Genomic DNA, 18,165 nt, shown 5'->3' with positions numbered 1-18,165 from the left:
CCTTTCCGTATTATCGATCGAATCTTGGAAAACGTGTAATCAATATGTAAGACATAAATTATTATTATTATTATTATCACTCGTACAACTTTCTCGTAATTACGTGAAACAATCATATCGTAGATAATGCTGAACTATTCGAACAAATTTATTTTACATGCATACATGCATACATATATAATTGTCATAAATAATTGACTATTTTTTTAATAATAATTAATAATTGAATTGAAAATACTTTTACTTATTTTAGATATTCGATTACTTATCTCGTGAAAAAACCTGCTTTCCATACATTCGTTTTATCAATCGATCTGAAAAACTTTCTACCTCACCCCCCGTAATGCACATTATGCAGAATAGAACATAATACAATAATACAACATAATATAAAATATAATTGTAAATTATATTTGAAATCGAGCCGATTTAAGAAACGGATCGGTCCATCGTCCGATATAATGAGATTTTGCAGGTTGAGCTCGAATATTGTTTATTAAAGTAAATTGTTATCCAAGTATTCGTGAGCTTTACTTAATAATTATCACTTTTCCGGCTATGCACTACGATCCTCGTTCGTCTTACCTCTTACGCTCTTTCATCTCTCATCTCTTATTCGTCTATTTGCCAGCGATTTAAGCGAGTTTACGCCCCCCCCCCCGAACGAAGCACCTGCTTCCGTAACGGACAGGCTAATTCAATCTCCAATAAATTACGTACCTCGCGTGAAGGACGACGACGCGATGCGTAGCTGCATTCAACCAAGAGTCGAGCTCCTTGCAGAGGGCGCAAAGTCTCTCGAGACTCGGTGCCAAACCTTGTGGCCATCCCACCTCCCGCGTGTTCGGCTCGCCGCTCCGCCCCGCCGATGACAGGTTGAAGATCTGAAAACGTCGTGTGTCATTTTAACGGTCTTGAGGCGCGACTTTTCGCCAGTTCGCATCGCTTGTTATTATCGGGCCTTATCGCTAGAAAAATATCCACCCACCATCGGCATTATAATAATTAATAAAACCTTAATTTCTCGAATTGGATGCCCCCCTGCCTCGTATGTTACCACTATGGCAGTTAAATAGAAGCTCTATTATTATTGCGGGGACTAAGCGTAATTACGTAATGACGTCATTAATATTGCAAACCACGAAGTCGTGTACGCGTGTACGTATAATAATGTGTAATAATTCTTAAAAATGTTCTGACAAAATTTGCAAATTATACACTATATTGACAATAATTGTAATGAATACGTAAAAAGGGAAGATTGATACTACAGAGATTAAAAATCCATTTCGAGTCTGAGAACTTATACACAACTATTTATAGTCTCCTTGTATATATATATATATATATATATATATATATATATTAATAATGTGGAACTTGAAAATGTAAAATTTACGCATATATGATTTTTTGCATCATACAGTTATATTTCGTTCGACAAACACTCGTATTTACTCTCTCTCTCTCTCTCTCTCTCTCTCTGTCTCTCTCCTTAAATAAAACAAAATAAAAGAAAAAATAAAAAATGATGCTTGAATAATAGCAATTTAAGACTAGAACCGACAAATTACAAACAAACCATATAATTGTTGGCGTGTTTGCCCCGTAAGAGGGACGTTGCGTGCTCGAGGACCCCCCGAGCGTCTTCCCTGTACCATAGTGCTATTATCCTTTCGGTGACGTAGCAGAGCTCCATCACCTCGCTGACGCGGCCTCCGGTAGTGCCATTGGCCTTGCAGCAAGCGACCGTCGATGAGTCGGCGCCCACCCCTGGCGTCCTCTGCGACTTCGACGGTGGCGTCGACGATAAGAGCACCTGCAACGTTACGAGACGAATTTACGATTGTTCCGTTGCTCCGGGACTGACGGTAATCGATATTTGCGACCAGGATTAATGAATATTGACTTTGAGTGACGGTCAACGGATAATACGACTCACTGAATTCCTAATTCATAGGGATTTACACTCGGCTTTCTAATGCATTGATTTCACTAATGCGAATTCAGTGAAATTGCTTTATTTAGGATGTGTTCAAAGGATTATGGATTTTAAAGAATATTTGGGGATATCTGTAGTTGTTGGAGGCGTTGCTGGAAATCCTGCGGTACATGAAAATTCGAATGAAAAGCGGTGTCTCAGTTCATAATTATCAATTGTCAAATAGTATTTTTTATGAATTTGCCATCATGAAAATTTATATAAGTCAATTGATAAATGTAAAGTGCTTTACATATTCAATATGTTACGTGTATCTACTTCAATGCATTCAAGTTCACACGAAAATTAAATCCGATTCGTGGAAATTACAATTACAAATCCCTGGAATGTAACGCCACGCCATTTCATGAGACCCGCCTCCGAGATAAATATTTTTTATTGTTTTTTAAATTTTTATAATTTGATTTTTATAATTAAAATTCCATTCGATTTAATAATGAACAAAATTAATTTACATTTTATAAAGGTTTGAATTAATAAATAATGTTAGTATAGAGCATCGTGTTCACAATTTATTCACAATATATATTAACATTATGTATTAATTAAATATTAAAGTTATAAAATAGTTATATTATTATATAGCCGATAAAAAAAATTATTATAATAGGAAAGCTAGTGGCTATGATTTCATTTTATTAGTATTAAGTTAATAGAGTATATCTTACTTTGTTTGACTTGATATATATTGGATCATAGACGATTCTGATGATAAAAGTTTGTGGCGCCATTATGAAGTTTCGCTAGACCTTTCCGAATCCCTTAAAAGGGCTTAATAAATCGAATAACTATAATATAATTCTAAACTATCAGTAAAATTCTAAGGATTTTCTGTCATTTCTTTTTACAAATCATATTTACATCTAAATAACAGTTTAAAATGCAATTTAACGCAAGATATTTATGATATTTACTAGTAAATTAAATGTTTTATCATCTTATGATATAGCATACGTTTATTATTATTATTATAATTCTTGTATTGTAACAGCAAGGATTGATTATTATTGAGATATTATTGAAGTAGCACAAGGCATCAGCTTCAAGCTTCGATTAATTTGAATTTCAAAGTATCTCGATGGAACGATGAATGTAAAAGTTAATAGAAATTAAAAAAAAAAAAACAAAAAAAAAAAAATTGATTAGTTTTCAAAGTCTTTCTTGTCCTAAAGATCCTATCGCTACTGTGCCTAATTTCCCGTATAGATGAGTAATTTTGATGCCCCGAGCATTGCCATAATATGCTTTTAATTAAGACTGACTATCTGCCCCAAATACAAGTACCTCGGCCCCATACCTTGCCTTTATGAAAATTATATTTCGTCCTATCTAGGTCAATTTCGCATAAAATCGTGATGAAATTGCGACAACTTCTCTTATACGATATCCTTTTATAAGTTCCACTATCAATGCTACAAGCCCCAATGAAACTTCAAATTCACAGTCTCCCTTATTCACTTTACTTCGATCCAACAATACCCATACACGTAGTACGTGCATATATGCATTCCACGGATCACACTACGGGGCACACTGCGACACATTTACAGCTGAAGCGTTAAATGGAGGTGAAATGGTGATATTGACGGTGAGGTTCGGGCCCTCCTCGCCCATCCGCTCGTAAAAATCAGGCGACCTCGCGTCGAGGGGAATATTGCCTTTAGTGACGTATATTGCAGGCGTCGGTGTTCATCCAGAACATCGTAACTCGTACAACACTCGTTGCACTCGCCTTACTTATTTTTCATCGATGCGCCTTTCTGGGCGTACGCGATACTTCCGCGCACATCGGATGCCTAGTATATTACAACTGGCTCCGTTAGTCGTGGTTGGGAGGAGAGGGTAAGTGTCTCTCTCGTTACGTAAAGGATGATTATTTGCGCGATATTTTGATGTTTGGGTGGAGGTGGAGGCGAATAAAGTCGCGTTACGCAACTGGATCCGGATATTTTGATACGATTGGTAAATGTGTTGTGCGCGTAGCTATTTTCAATTTCGTGAGTGAAGCGATTAGCGATCGCAGAGGTTGATCCGATTGTGCAAGATTTGATAACGATGGCGTTTTCGAATTTGGAAAATGACGTGGAAATGAAATTGAAAAGGTCGAATGTTTTTAACGTTGGGTTAGTAAGGCATTGGTAATTGGTAAAGAGAGACATTGGAGGGCCGAGGAGAATTAAGGAAAATTTTTCAAGATTTTTCACAAACAGCAGTTGTAAGGATAAATTGCCGAATTTTAAAATGAAAACGTTAATCACTGCAATACAACATATAGCCCCATCTCTCTTCCAAGTTTCAAATAAGCTCGCGAGCCTTGACAATAAGTGAGAAAAACAAATATGAAATATTAAAGTATCCAGTCCAATGGCACTTGCTCGGCATTTAAAACACGTGACATTCATGCTCATTACTTATCATTAATGCTATTATCATGACGAAGCACTTATTAAAATATTATGTCGAATGAGAAAAGCAGAAAAACCATGGGCATAAATCGTGAGAGAATCGCTTCTATTGTTCCTCGGAAATGGATCGCATAACGTTGAGGCTGCAATGTGTACGCGTAACGAAAAAATTCAAGCCAAGGTCAACATTATTAAAGAAACTTTTGAACAAGCTGACTTAGAAGCAAGAAGCAGCTTCTATTCCCACTCTTATCGGAGAAATCTGGAGTAACGCGCATAAATAAATAAACGATATAGTTGTAACTTGGATGTATTTCTACGCAGAATCGTTGCTAGTCGACCCAATCGATTCAAGGCAATTTGATAAACACGAGCACTATTAATAATATTATTCTTCTGATCGTATTTATGAAAATTTTATTTCACCATACTTAGATCTTCCGCATTCGTAATTTATGATTTATTTCGCATCCACGCTAACGATAAATTATCCGACGCAACTCTTATCACAAATATTGTAAATCTCTCATCGTTTCATTTGTACGAATAAATTAAACTATTTTTCCAATGCACAAATTGCTTACTTATAAATCAGCCAATAGAAATATTTGCGCGTGGCAACAGACTCAGGCATAGGATGTTGTTAAATTTAGTAAGGCAATTCGTCGTTTGCCCGTGAAATATCGTTATTACGCATACGCTAATCTTTCTCGCTCTTCACTCAATTATACACTGTGTTCTTATTCTCAATTAATAATTGAAATTCAAATGTCTTTGTTAAAATAGTACGATGAGTACTACTGTAATAAACCACCGAACAAGACAGCATCATAAGGCACATCGCAATTTACGTTCCTACGGATCCTCGTGCTTACGTCTCTCTCGCGGCCCCGCTCGCCAATTTTACGAGCCAGAACCCAAAACCATAATCTCCGATTCGCTGATTATATTCGCGCCAAGTGTTTCTACGTATTTTTCATCTCGTGCGCGGGCTTCTGCTCGTAGGACATACAAGGAGCGATATTTCGTGCCTTGGAGAATGACACGACAAGGATATCTGCGTATAATGGGAATTTCACAAGTGCTCTTTCGAGGGATTTACGAGTAGGTACCATAAACGACATGTTATTTTAAGAATCGAGAGTTAGGGCGAGGGAATGTAGCTCATTTTGGCGCTTGGAAATCGTTAAATTTTCAATTTGCAGCTGCCGTCCCTTACTGCTAACTGCAAAAAGTAATTTTGCTTAGTAAAGTAAATGGTGAGTGTTGCGGCATATTGGGAAGGAGGGGGGGGGGAGGGAGGGTTTGGGCGAGAATGGGGCGGGGATGGGGGACCGGGGGGTGGAGGTAAATTTTGAAGAGGGAGCTGAAATTTTGCACTCTTACCTCGAATGTTCCACAAGTTTCTTAACTCCTTCATGAAGTAATCGTAAATATTATAAATAGAATTTATCATCATATTATACTTTCAGCATACGGCTTTTTCGAATATTTACATACTTAATCTGCGTATACAATCATAATATAGCTTTTCATTAGGTTAATCTAGTCTAATTTATTATTCGCTTATATTATATAGTTATGTGCTTAATTACAGATTTTTTTCATTAAAAAACAAAACAAAACAAAAAAAAAACAAAAAAAAAAAATTTATAACCTCAAAGTGGTGTGCGTACTATGTGAAATTAGAAAATCAAATTTTATCCAACTAAATTCTAGAGAGTAATTAATCTTAAAGTAAAGATTAGAATTGCTCTCCAAGTTTAGAAATTTCAGAATTTCATGCAATGTGCAACTAAATATGAGTGTCGTACGTATGACGTATATAAATCCATATTTGGTCTTTACATAGACTTCTTACAAAGTCTTATTATATAATCTTACAAATTCTTATATACCGTCCAAGCTGCGATGATGAGCACCAATTATATTAACTTGGTATATTTATTATCTTTTTAGAATTTATTCGACTAAAGCAGCAAATTTCTCATTAACAGATAAAGTAATTACTCACATGAAGGACGATTTACTTTTTTCAATATCCAAGTACGTGCTCGGGTCACTTAATGAGGATATTTCTAGCATATATATATATATATATATATATATATCGTTGTCTTGCGGTAGACATTACGAAAACATGAAAACTATTATCTAAAATTATTTTCGAAACTATATACATAACTTTATATACATAATTATTAATCTGCAAAATTATTGCATTACCGGGAATATAATCGACGATCGAATAATCGCGTTAAATTTCAAATTTTACGCTTATTTTATAAATGCATTGAAACGCAATTTAATTATATAGCATTGACTTTGGATTTTATCCAACGTTATATTCATTATTACGAATAATTTATTAAAATATCAGCGATGATAATATTATTATTCGACCATTATAAAGGCAATCGAGGCTAAAGCGTTGCCTCAATTTATATCCCTATTTTTTCATATTAACCGATATCCTTAACAACGACACCATTATCAACGACAAAATTATCAATCAAAAAATAAAGATTTTGTACAATAAAGCGAAATACTTGTAAAGCTATTCGATTGAGACGGATAAAAATTATATAGCCATGCAAGTGTGCGATGCGAAAAATTTATACTATCAAGATCCAATAGTTTTCAAATAAATACACAATATAAATATTTCTTAATTAATAGCGAATGAATTTTTTCAGACTTTATTAGAAACAATTTATCTTAATCTTTTTAATTTTCATTCCTTCATATTTGCATGCATAGGTTATTTATATTTGCCCCGAGATCATAAATTATGCCAGCGGTGGGCGTACTGTTTCATAGAGAAAATAAGAAGCCTATCGATAAAAATAAATCTTGGGTCAAACTTGGTTACATATCAAACACATCCAACTACGCTTACTTGAAATGATTTCGCATTCACGAATCGAAAATATTGATTTAAATGAACGATAAATAAATATATGTAGAAGGTAATACTGTTTAAATAATATCAAACGACACACCTGTTTATTAAAACAATTTTTCCTCCGTCTCAGAACGCAAGATATAGAAATGCAGAGAGAGGGAGGGAGGGAGAGAGAGAGAGAGATAGATAGATAGATAGATAGATAGATAGAGAGAGAGAGAGAGAGAGAGAGAGAGAGAGAGAGAGAGCGGTATGAAACAATGAAAGTTAAGGCGCAACCCGTCGACGCACCCACGCGAGCTGCAGGGGCGTTCAAGCATGAATTCGTCGCGCCGATTAAAATGGATCTAGGTAATTGCTCTCGGTGTTGCGGAAATACATCTTGGCCGTTCGCGGGCGTCGGGCTAAGTGCGCGAGCGCCACCTAGCGCCAATTAGCCAAACTCGCCCGTCATTGACCAAGCCATTAATTCGCGATCGAGGTGGGGAGGGCCTTTGTAGCCGCCCTCTGGTCAATGATTTACGAGGAAGCAGCAAGACGTAGTGGTTGATGATGAGCTTTGTGAGGCGCACCGCTTGTAAAAAAGACGTAAACATTCGGCGGAGGCTTCCTTCGCGCTGGCTCGTATGAATTTACTGAACGACGTCGTAAATTGCGGTCGCCGTTGGCATTTCAATTGTTAATCGCGAGCTGCACACGCGTGCGTTTTCTACCCCAAGTGAGCCGAGGCCTGCGGCTGCAGCGGCTTTTCTGATGCTCGTGCGAGCGTGTCGCTGGCTTTCGTTACGGGATTTTCAGGAATAGTTGCTATGGCGATTTCAGCTGCGTTTACGACGCCGCCTTTATTAATCCAGCCCCCCCCCATCCCCCATCCCCCATCCCCCTTTAGTTGAGAGCAGCATGAGGGGTGAAAGACCATTTAATGACACGTCAGTTGATAAGAAGCGACTTAATGTAAGACTTAATGCGAAGAAGCTATATTGCATCGGCGAGACTCCATTACGACACTCCACGACCAATGCACAAGCTGACTTTTCATTATTCCCGACTTTTTTTCAACGCTAATCGAAGTTACGAGACGCTGATACGGGGATGCGTGCTTTAAAGCTTTGTACAATTGTTTAGTCACTTCCAGCCTCGTACTTTTGACAATTCTAACGAATAGATAGTCCGCTTAAAACATTTTCACCAAACTTCATCATTCAATGATCATTTGTCTTTAGCATTTCAATTTATATAATAATCTTAGTCTCTTATAATTGTAATTTTAATAAAACCAAATTTTCTTCTCATTTTCTCGCATCCACATCCAATATTACTCTTTAAACACGTTAAATACTAAAAATAATAAAAATAAAATCAAAGAAATCTAGATTTATTAAGTCGAATAAACAACCTAAGTAATAAAGCGTCAAATTTCTTAAATGTATTTTGTATGTTTTTATAAAAGTCTATAGGAATTAGCATGATAGTAATCTCACAACATTAGCAAAGTAGGATTTGTAGACATTTATATTTATTTTAAAAACGATGAAATTTACCTGCTGCTGTTTATTATTCCTAGCAAGCGTCTTGTCATTCTTTGGCTGAGACTCGTAACTGCCATTGTGCTGAAATTAAAAAAAGAGCGATAACTTTCTAATACCTATCCTGTTAAAAACAATGATATATTTAAATACATGTATATGCATATGTGTATGTATAATAAAATTATATTAATTATCGATTATTATGTACCGAAGAGATATTATAATATAATATTTCAGAGTATTGCATCTGCAAAGCGGAGGACAAAAAATTTTATTACAATTATGATATAACGGAGTAAAAAATAAAAAAAAAAACAAAAAAAAACAAAAAAAAACAAAAAAAAACAAAAAAAAACAAAAAAAAACAAAAAAAAACAAAAAAAACAAAAACAAAAAAAAACAAAAAAAAAAAAATAAAAAAATAAATACCCGTTCATAGATAGGGCTTTATAATTTTCTTAAAACAATTGATAACCAATTTCGCATTTCATTTTAGCAATTTCGCAATTAAAACCAATCAGCTTCTATTTAATTATCTACTGATTATGTAATAAATTTTGAAGAAAAAACGCACCTCACGTTGTATATGAAGTGCCGTATACCAAAAGGCAAAAGCTATTCTATGCAATAAAGTCTCGGTATCTACTTGTTTAGCTACGGGTATTTGTCTATCTACCGAATTTCCATTTTGAAAATCATTGTGTAGAATATTTCTTCTTACATAAGCATTATGATAAGGACTTCTTTGAATCCATGTCGGTGGCAATGAGCCATCACTTAAATACGGCATCGTCGATACCATTTTTTTATTTATTTTCTTATTCGAATATGTTTATATGTTCAAGTATTTTCCTTTGGATTTTTTTTTCTTTTTTTTTTCTTTTTTGAAATGTAAATTGCGCGCCGCCTGTAATTTTTGGTCAAATATTTTTAGGTACGTTTTGTCGATGTTTTTAGATCCCCTAGGTATATATGAATGAAAATATTCTTAAATTTTTATAAAAATGAGAAACAATATTGTCTTCAAGTTTAATTAAATGTATATATATTATTTATTTATAACATGCACGTGGTTATATTTTAATTTTACAAGTTAAACAAAGTAAAATTCAAATAAATTATTCAAAGTAACTCGACACGAGTCGAGAAACTCACGAAAGTTGGTACATCTATTTAATTTATGTTTTTCATGTTAATATGAACAATTATAGTTAAAACATTACTTTTTCAAAATTGAGGATAAAAAATACGTATTACAATAAAAATACTATTACGAAGGTAAAAAAGCACCTAAGGGTATAGAGAAATTGGGGGCATTTTTTTTTTATCCATTTTATGGCAAACACGTACATTTTAAGTTAAAGAGGGCACCCGTTTGAACTTTATGTAGGCACTTATTTTTGGTACAGTCGTAAGATTAAAACGCCAAAGTATTTCGAAAAGTAGAGTCCAAAGAGATAAGGACAGAAGAAAGTGAAGGCAAGTGGAAGTCACATTTTCGAAAGTTAAAGACACTCGAGTGAATATTCTAGTTTCTTGTGCGAGGGGGATTGAACGAATCATTTTCACATAAAATATAAAAATATTATTTAACATTAATTTCCACTATTGCCAACCAATATATATATATATATATATATATATATATATATATATATATATATAAGAATCTCGCAATTCTCGTATCTTATTAATCTCTTTAAGCTCATATATGTAACTGTACAAAAATTAGTCCGAGTTTTTTTTGATATTTTACAAAAAAATGTCTAACATTATTGTACTAAAAATGAATATTAATCGCTTTTAATGTAATAACTCGGCATTATTGCACATATTCTTAACTTTATCACATGTTTTAACTGATCTTAAGAAACAGGTATTTTAAGAATACTTAAATATATTACGGATAAATTAAATTTTAAAACAAGTATTTTACATTACTTGAATCAATTAGTCATTGTGTTATAAAAAAATGTAATAAATCTGTTAAAAGAATAAAAAAAAAAAAAGAAAGAAAAAAAAAGAAAACGAACAAAAAACTTTTAGCATTGAATACATTTTCTACAAACGTGTATTAAAAATAATTAAAGAATACTAATTTTTGCAAATTAAAATTAATTATTGTTAATATTTAAAAATTACGTTAAATATGCATTCTTAAACTATGTCCTAAAAATTATATCACTTAAAATTCAGATCAATCGGATAAATAAATTAATTTACAAACTAAAAAATACCATTTACCTATATAGAGTTGTTTTTTTTTTTTTTTAACAAGCATTAATTATTATAAACTGAAATTAAAGATAATTAAAAGAAATTTCCCTCAATATTTTATTACTTTTACACATTATAGCAGCTTCATTGGTCAATTCCTACTATTACCATTCAAAAGAAAGATCTCATCTGTAATGAAGCACACCGTATAATAAATAAATTTCCGCCCTTCGCGATGTTTTACAACGTCGACGAAAAGTCAATCGGCTAAAAATCCATATCCACCATCAAATGTATCCTTGTCATCGGATGTAAGGTTCACCTGGGGGAGGTAAGCATCTATCCTCTTCCCGACCCCACTCCATTGTTAACTCTTTGCCCACTCTATCGCGAATTCAACAAGCAGTGTGAGATCACTAAGACCTATTCCTCCACTCCTCCTTCGCGAGTCGTCCCTATGAATTTCACTTACGGCGACACTTGCGCGGACAGGAAAGCGCAATGCCCTAATGACGGCATCTAATGGCGACTTTTCCCGGCTCCGAGATCCGGGGCAATTGGGACAAGGGACTGCGGGTGCCGCCCTAACGCTGCGATGCGGACTTTCAGTGAGAAAGAGAGAAGCCGATATCTATGGCGACGGCGCGGCGCATCAGCTTCTCGGTAGGCAGGACTGATCCTGCGCGGCGTCGCGACGCCACGACTCTTGTGCCAAGTCATGTGGCCTCTTTTCTCTCTCTCTCTCTCTCTCTCTCTCTAATTACAGAGGGACCTCTTATAATGCAGTTGCACGAGTAGATGCGAGAGAGTTGACGAGGTGATGCGTCAAAGTCATCAGTATTTGTTTGATCAAAAATATAATATAGATGTTAAGCGACTTTGAGGGTGTTAAAGCGTAATCTCGATCGTTTGAAAAAGTATTACAATTGCTATTGTAATAATAAACGCATATAGAGCATTTCATTTTTGGTGTATTAATTTTAACGATTTTCGCAAGAAAATCTACTACTTTCATATTTACACAAGACGTTAAATATTTACAAGATAAAACATATAAATTAATAGTGACTCTATTTTTAAAAATTAAGTACGTGTATATATACATATGAGACGTATATACATATGAGTATTTTCATTGTAGTATTATAGGCTGAGTATGCCAGATCCGTAATTTTATAAGCTTCACAGGTTATTTTATTGAATTTCTCAATTCCACTTTTTCTTCTATTAAACAAAATGTTATTTTATGTTCGCAACGTTAATACAGTTAAGACGGTCTTTTATGTATAGATAATATGCCTATTACTGCTTCACTACTGTTTGTATATTGGCACACGTGCGGTAGGAAAATGCAAAAACATTGTAAGAGAAATACTTTAATGAGTTTAATTTAATGATATTAAGTTGCGCCGAGAACGGCACTTATATATTTCTGAATAACAGTTTGTTAACATATGAATTACGAAGCTCGTAATATTGATTCTTAATTATATATGTATTTTCTCGCGAATGTTTCTTTATGAATTATTTACACATTTTACAATACTTACAATAAAAAAAAAAAAAAAAAAAAAAAAAAAAAAAAAAAACTTAATTTATTATCAAACACCAATTATTGATAAAATTATGATTACTATTTATATAGAATAATAATTATTCTTTTACTACCAACAACTTACGAAAAATACCAGGTTCTACCAAATGATTATTACGATCCTACCACATTTCGTTCAATATTATTTATGCAGAAAATATAAATAATAAATATTTCTCTAACGAATCCTTTTGATGCTTCTTGCGTGAAAAAAGTTATTAAAAAGCAATCATAAATTCGAAAACGAAACGTCATAACTAATATAATCAGTCGAATGACGCAATTTTTACTGACGATAAAAACAATATTACGTAACATAATTTCTGATGCTCAAATAATATTTGATAAAGCATTTAGATCGTTCGAAACTAGGCTTTTTTGCTATTTAGATTTTTAGAAATATAAGATTTTTTTGGTAATGCTGTATGCTATGAACTTCAAAAATAACATTGAGCGACGTAATTTCATAACGAAGACCAGAAATCGTAATATAAAAAAGCTTGAATAAATTCGCTTATACTTGGTTAAATATTCATGTAAATACAAAAATTTGTATCCCGTAAAAATAAAGAATTTATTTCGTAAAGGATGCAGAGATAATGCACGTCTATTCTTCGGCTGAGACAGAAATAGGTCATTCCGAAACCTTACGCAATATTATTCATTCCACAGATTGTCTTTTTTGAGAAAATAAAAACAAAGTAAATGTCTTTCAGCCTCCGAGCGGGCCTAATTAAGCCAAGAAATAAATCTGACCAGTCTGTTTCGACGAAACGTGTCCTCTCCGCCTCCTCCTCCTCTCGCTTATCCGCCACCAGGAATCGGCCCTTTAATGTCACGAAATCTCGTCTGACATTTGAGATTTCCGCACGCGCGGAATCGCAAAAGGGCGAGTGCTACGTTTAATGGCCGTTTTCGTATGCGCGCCACGCGAGTTACAACGTCGGAGATGAGAAGGAAGCTAATGTTTTATCGGCGGTATGCATAAGGGGGAATTGCCTCCCAAGATAAGGAATTTTCGTTATGTTAATGGAGAGTCGCGTGCGTAACATTTTCATAAGTTTCGGGCATTAAATACTTTCACCGTACGGATTAATTATGCCTCATTAAATCCTCTGTATTGATTATTTTCCACGGAGAGACACAATGTACGATTGAGGCGACGACATTCATTATTCATCGATCATTGTTATCCATCATTTACCTTTGTAAGCGATGCTCTCAATTTATGTGACACGATGGCAATTCCTTACATAGAGAAAAAGAGAATGTAACTTTATTTTAAAGATCTGTGCTTCATTTTCGTTTATTCATTTATTTTATTTATTTATGGTTTTTTTTTTTTCATCGTAATTGTAGTATTGGCAATAAATGATTTGCTGTGAAAATGAATTCCCAATCAACTTGCACTTTATTTCATATAATATGTAATTTCTGCATTTACCAGATCTTATGAACAATAATTAACAAAGAACTTTGTAAAAATATAATTGTTTCTCAGATTATATTTCACATTAAGCGGCAAAATTAGTTTAAAACTTATTGTCACATAATAAAATGGGTTAATTAATTTTTAATAAAAATGTTTGTTTTTTTCGTGCTATAAGAAAATACACGTCAGCCTCGTTCCACGTAGTTACTAAATTACCGGTTTAATATCACCGAAATTTTTTTTGTTTTCTGAAACTTCCATCTTTTCTCCTCTTTCCTCATTGCCCCCGTCAAAACTGCGCGAACGACTTTATAAGAGTATAAGAGTAAAAGTAACGACTGATCATTAAAGCAGTTTCGCAAGCTGTCCCCACCATCGTCGCCTCGTTTTATGAATGAACTTCCATTCGATCCGCTACGAAATAAATACAAATGCACGAATTTGCGTAGGAGCTACCGTCCGACAGGAAACCGGCAATCGATTATTTAAGCGAATTTATCTTTTTTACTTGGTCGTAAAAGAGTATCGTATCTCTATAGAAAGTATAATTTGCTCTTAACACTCAGCGTGTTCGTATTTTTTTGGCTTGTCATCAACAGGACGGCGATATAACTATATATATATATATATATATATATATATATATATATGGAATGAGAGAGAGAGAGAGAGAGAGAGAGAGAGAGAGAGTAAGAAAAATGAAGTAAAAAAAAAGCACTACACAAAAAAAAACAAAAAATTATGAAAACTATGGAATTGTCGTAAATTAAAGAGTCACGCGACGACAGAGACAATTGTTCCATGAGATCACAATGTCACGGTCATATTATGCAATTGCGTGACAAAGACTTTATTAGCCTCCATAATGAGGAAGAAACACGAAGATGCAAATACTCGCACGTAATGGGATATCATCTGAAATGAATGATTATTAGTGGATAGTATATTGCTCATACAATAATAATAATAACCAGAAATGCGAGCAAATCTTGTAGTTGCGTTAGAAAGAGACACTTTAATATTTATAAGAGCTATGGCCTTGACTTAGTTGTTCTTTATAGTGCTTAGCTAAAGCAAAGCTTAGAGCTAGTAACACGAGATATTCAATTTATTGTACAGGACACGATTCACACGCTTCTTTTACGTATTCTTGTAATATTTAATGGAGTAGAGCATATTTTTTTTTTTTAGTACACAATAATGTCCTAGTTATGTTGAAAAATATAATTTTCATAATTTCAGTAGATTTTAGTATGATCCATTCGAACGTTGATATCAACATTAATATTATCTTTTTACAGTAACAATAAATATAGATGGCCACTCTAATTGGACTTCTTTTTTTTTTTTTTTTTTTCTTTTAAAGCACGACTTATACATTTATATTAAATTTTTAGAATTACAAAAGTTTCGACACATTTTCAACACACATCCAATTGAAGAGTCGGTGAAAAATAATTACACTTTCACGACAGCGTTTTTATGAAAAATAACTGTCCTATAGAGAAATTATTTTTTATTTATAGTTATGAGAACGTTATAGACACGTCACGTACAACAACAAATTTCATGCACATGATCCGTGGAAGGGAGAAGAGGGAAAGAAGAAAGAGCCTTTTACGGACTACCTAAAAACATCGAGTCGTCAAATATAACCAACATGAACGCGTCCGCTCTCGTGAAAGTTCACTCTCGTACAAATAATATAAGCCGACCCTTTCGCACGTCTGGCCTTCCCGTTCTCCACTCGGGCAAAAATTGCACGAAGTGCTGAATTAAGGTTCGTGCCACGCGCGTAAAAAAACTCACGACGTTTCCCAGGTACGCCTCAGCGTGTTGATTGTCCAGCTGTGGACAGATGCCAATTTCAAGATTAAGAAGCTGCTGATGGGTTGAATTCGTCGGTCGCAAGCTGCTCCCAACTACCTCGAAATAAGTAAATTTAGTTGCATCGTTGGTCGTAAGTCGAAAATAGTTACTCAAACAATTATGAAAAGCCACCGATAGAGAGTACGTCCGCCAATATAACGATCTCGGATTAAAGACACTGAGTTATTTACAATGAAAAGGACCAGTCGATAGAGGAATTACTTAACGATCGGCAACAAACTTAATTACAGCTAGTTAATTAGTTACGGCTCGCTTGTCCGATAAATCACGCGAGTTACACCACTCTTATGGAAGCTGCAAAAAGAAAGGAACGAAAGAATGAAAGAAACAAGGAGAGAGAGAGAGAGAGAGAGAGAGAGAGAGAGAAATTAATACACACAAGGCGTGCTGTACGATAATTAGAGATACTTAATACACGAGCAAAGGACGGGAAAAACGTGTGTACACATACATCGCGTGCTTGTCAAGGCTCATCTCGCGTTTCACCTCGGGTGCGCCAATTAGCCGTTAGTCGCGAATTTCACGAGCAAATGCGAGACGCGAGGGAGAGTCGTTTCGTTTGACAGCGAAGGTCAGCCGAAAGGTAAGGCACGTCGTTACGCTCGTCATTGCATTACGCCGACGCACCGCCTCATCCCTCTCTTTTCACTAGTTGTTCTGCTTTGTTTTGGCTGTGGCACGAGCCGATAATTGATCAGCGGGAAAAATGGGTGGGGCGAGCTGAGTAACGGAATCTTTATGTGCGTGTAATGCACGAGTGAGGAGCCGACGACTCTTGAACATGACTGATTGTGACGACACTTTTGATTTACTTCCCGGCTACCGGCTGCTTTTCTTTTATACGATCATTGGCCATCCTCGAATTAATAGCCATGATCCTTTAGACGGCAATTAATTTTCTTTAGCAATGTAACACTGGCTTATATAAGCTAATACGAATGCCCTTCTTAGATGTATTTCCTTAGATTACAGATTTAAAAAGTAATTTACAATATTCATGCGTCATTGTGCGATTATGATAATCTCGAAAAATTACGGTTCCTTTATGTCCAATAATTTATGTAAACACTGGCTCGCATTTAAACCGCAGTTATTATTAGATTTGGATCTTAATACGCACATTCTTTTTGAAATATCAATCCTTATAATTTGCTTGGTACTTATAATACTTAAGGATTTTAAATGAATTTTTCTGCACTAATCTTATTATTAAGCTAAGTTGTTTATTAACATAACATAGCGGACGATATTTTATATGGGATAGGCTTGAATTGCAATAAACTAAAAGTTATTATTTTTCCGGTAATATTTATTTTATCAAACTAGCAGCGAGTATTAAAAATTCCTTAGAAATGAATTTCAAAGCAAGCGGAGTTTTGTGAAATTTTCATTGTACGCTGATAATTCAAAGTATTTATTTGAAATTCTAGATTTATGTACAAAGTACTAAATTGGCGTATTTAAGTACGTTGTGCATTTTCTATGCTTTTAGATATTGCGTATATGACGTGACGCAGATGTCCAATTTTGCGCGGCAATTACGATGCGACGACAACAGCGATAAACGTGCTTAGGCAGATTTCATTCAAAGTATGTATTGCGAAAAGAAAAAGTTTTGGATTTGATTTCTCTTCTATCTGTTGACTTTTTCAAATTATCCCCTTTAAACTGTCACCATCCTGAATTACACATAATAATATTTTATCATTTGGTAATTTTATCGAAATAATGAAGTCGAATAAAGAATTAGAAAGTCTTCACTTTTCGCCTAATTTTTCATTAAACAAATTTTTTCATCTTTATATATAAATATATATATATATATATATATGGGGAATGGAGTAAGGAGAACGAGTGAGTGAACGAGACAGAGATAGAGATATATATAGAGAGAGAGAGAGAGAGAGAGAGAGAGAGAGAGAGAGAATTTTATTAAAAATCTTAATTTTTAATAGAAATTGCCAATTACATATGAATATTCTACATTTCGAAGCTTCAGTAGTCCAGTAAACATAAAATAATCTAATAATATTAAATTATGTATTTTTAATACAAAAATTTTTATTTATTGGCAGACAACACTCTCTGTTTATAATAATAACGAAACAGGAAACATGTATGCAAAACAACGAGTGACAATTGTTAATAAATTTTTCCCTAATAGAAGAACGTATTTGAAACAACTCAATTT

The 18,165-nt window shown here is 34.2% G+C and overlaps 1 protein-coding gene across 1 annotated transcript in view; it reads right to left on the bottom strand.

Annotated features, from left to right (window-relative positions):
- by (focal adhesion protein tensin) overlaps window positions 1-18,165 on the bottom strand; it is a 219,428-nt gene that overhangs the window by 47,009 nt on the left and 154,254 nt on the right. Inside the window, exons 5-7 of the mRNA XM_011503047.1 lie at window positions 8,857-8,922; window positions 1,583-1,819; window positions 721-884 (exon numbers count right to left, since the gene is read on the bottom strand). Coding sequence (XP_011501349.1) covers window positions 721-884; window positions 1,583-1,819; window positions 8,857-8,922 — 467 coding nt within the window. The remainder of the gene's footprint in view (window positions 1-720; window positions 885-1,582; window positions 1,820-8,856; window positions 8,923-18,165) is intronic.

This window comes from Ceratosolen solmsi, unplaced genomic scaffold (genome assembly GCF_000503995.2).
Source record: "Ceratosolen solmsi marchali unplaced genomic scaffold, CerSol_1.0 scaffold10, whole genome shotgun sequence".
In the NCBI taxonomy this organism is placed as follows: Eukaryota; Metazoa; Arthropoda; class Insecta; order Hymenoptera; family Agaonidae; genus Ceratosolen; species Ceratosolen solmsi.
Note: the sequence above shows the minus strand (reverse complement) of the source record. Positions and strands in the feature narration are given on the sequence as shown.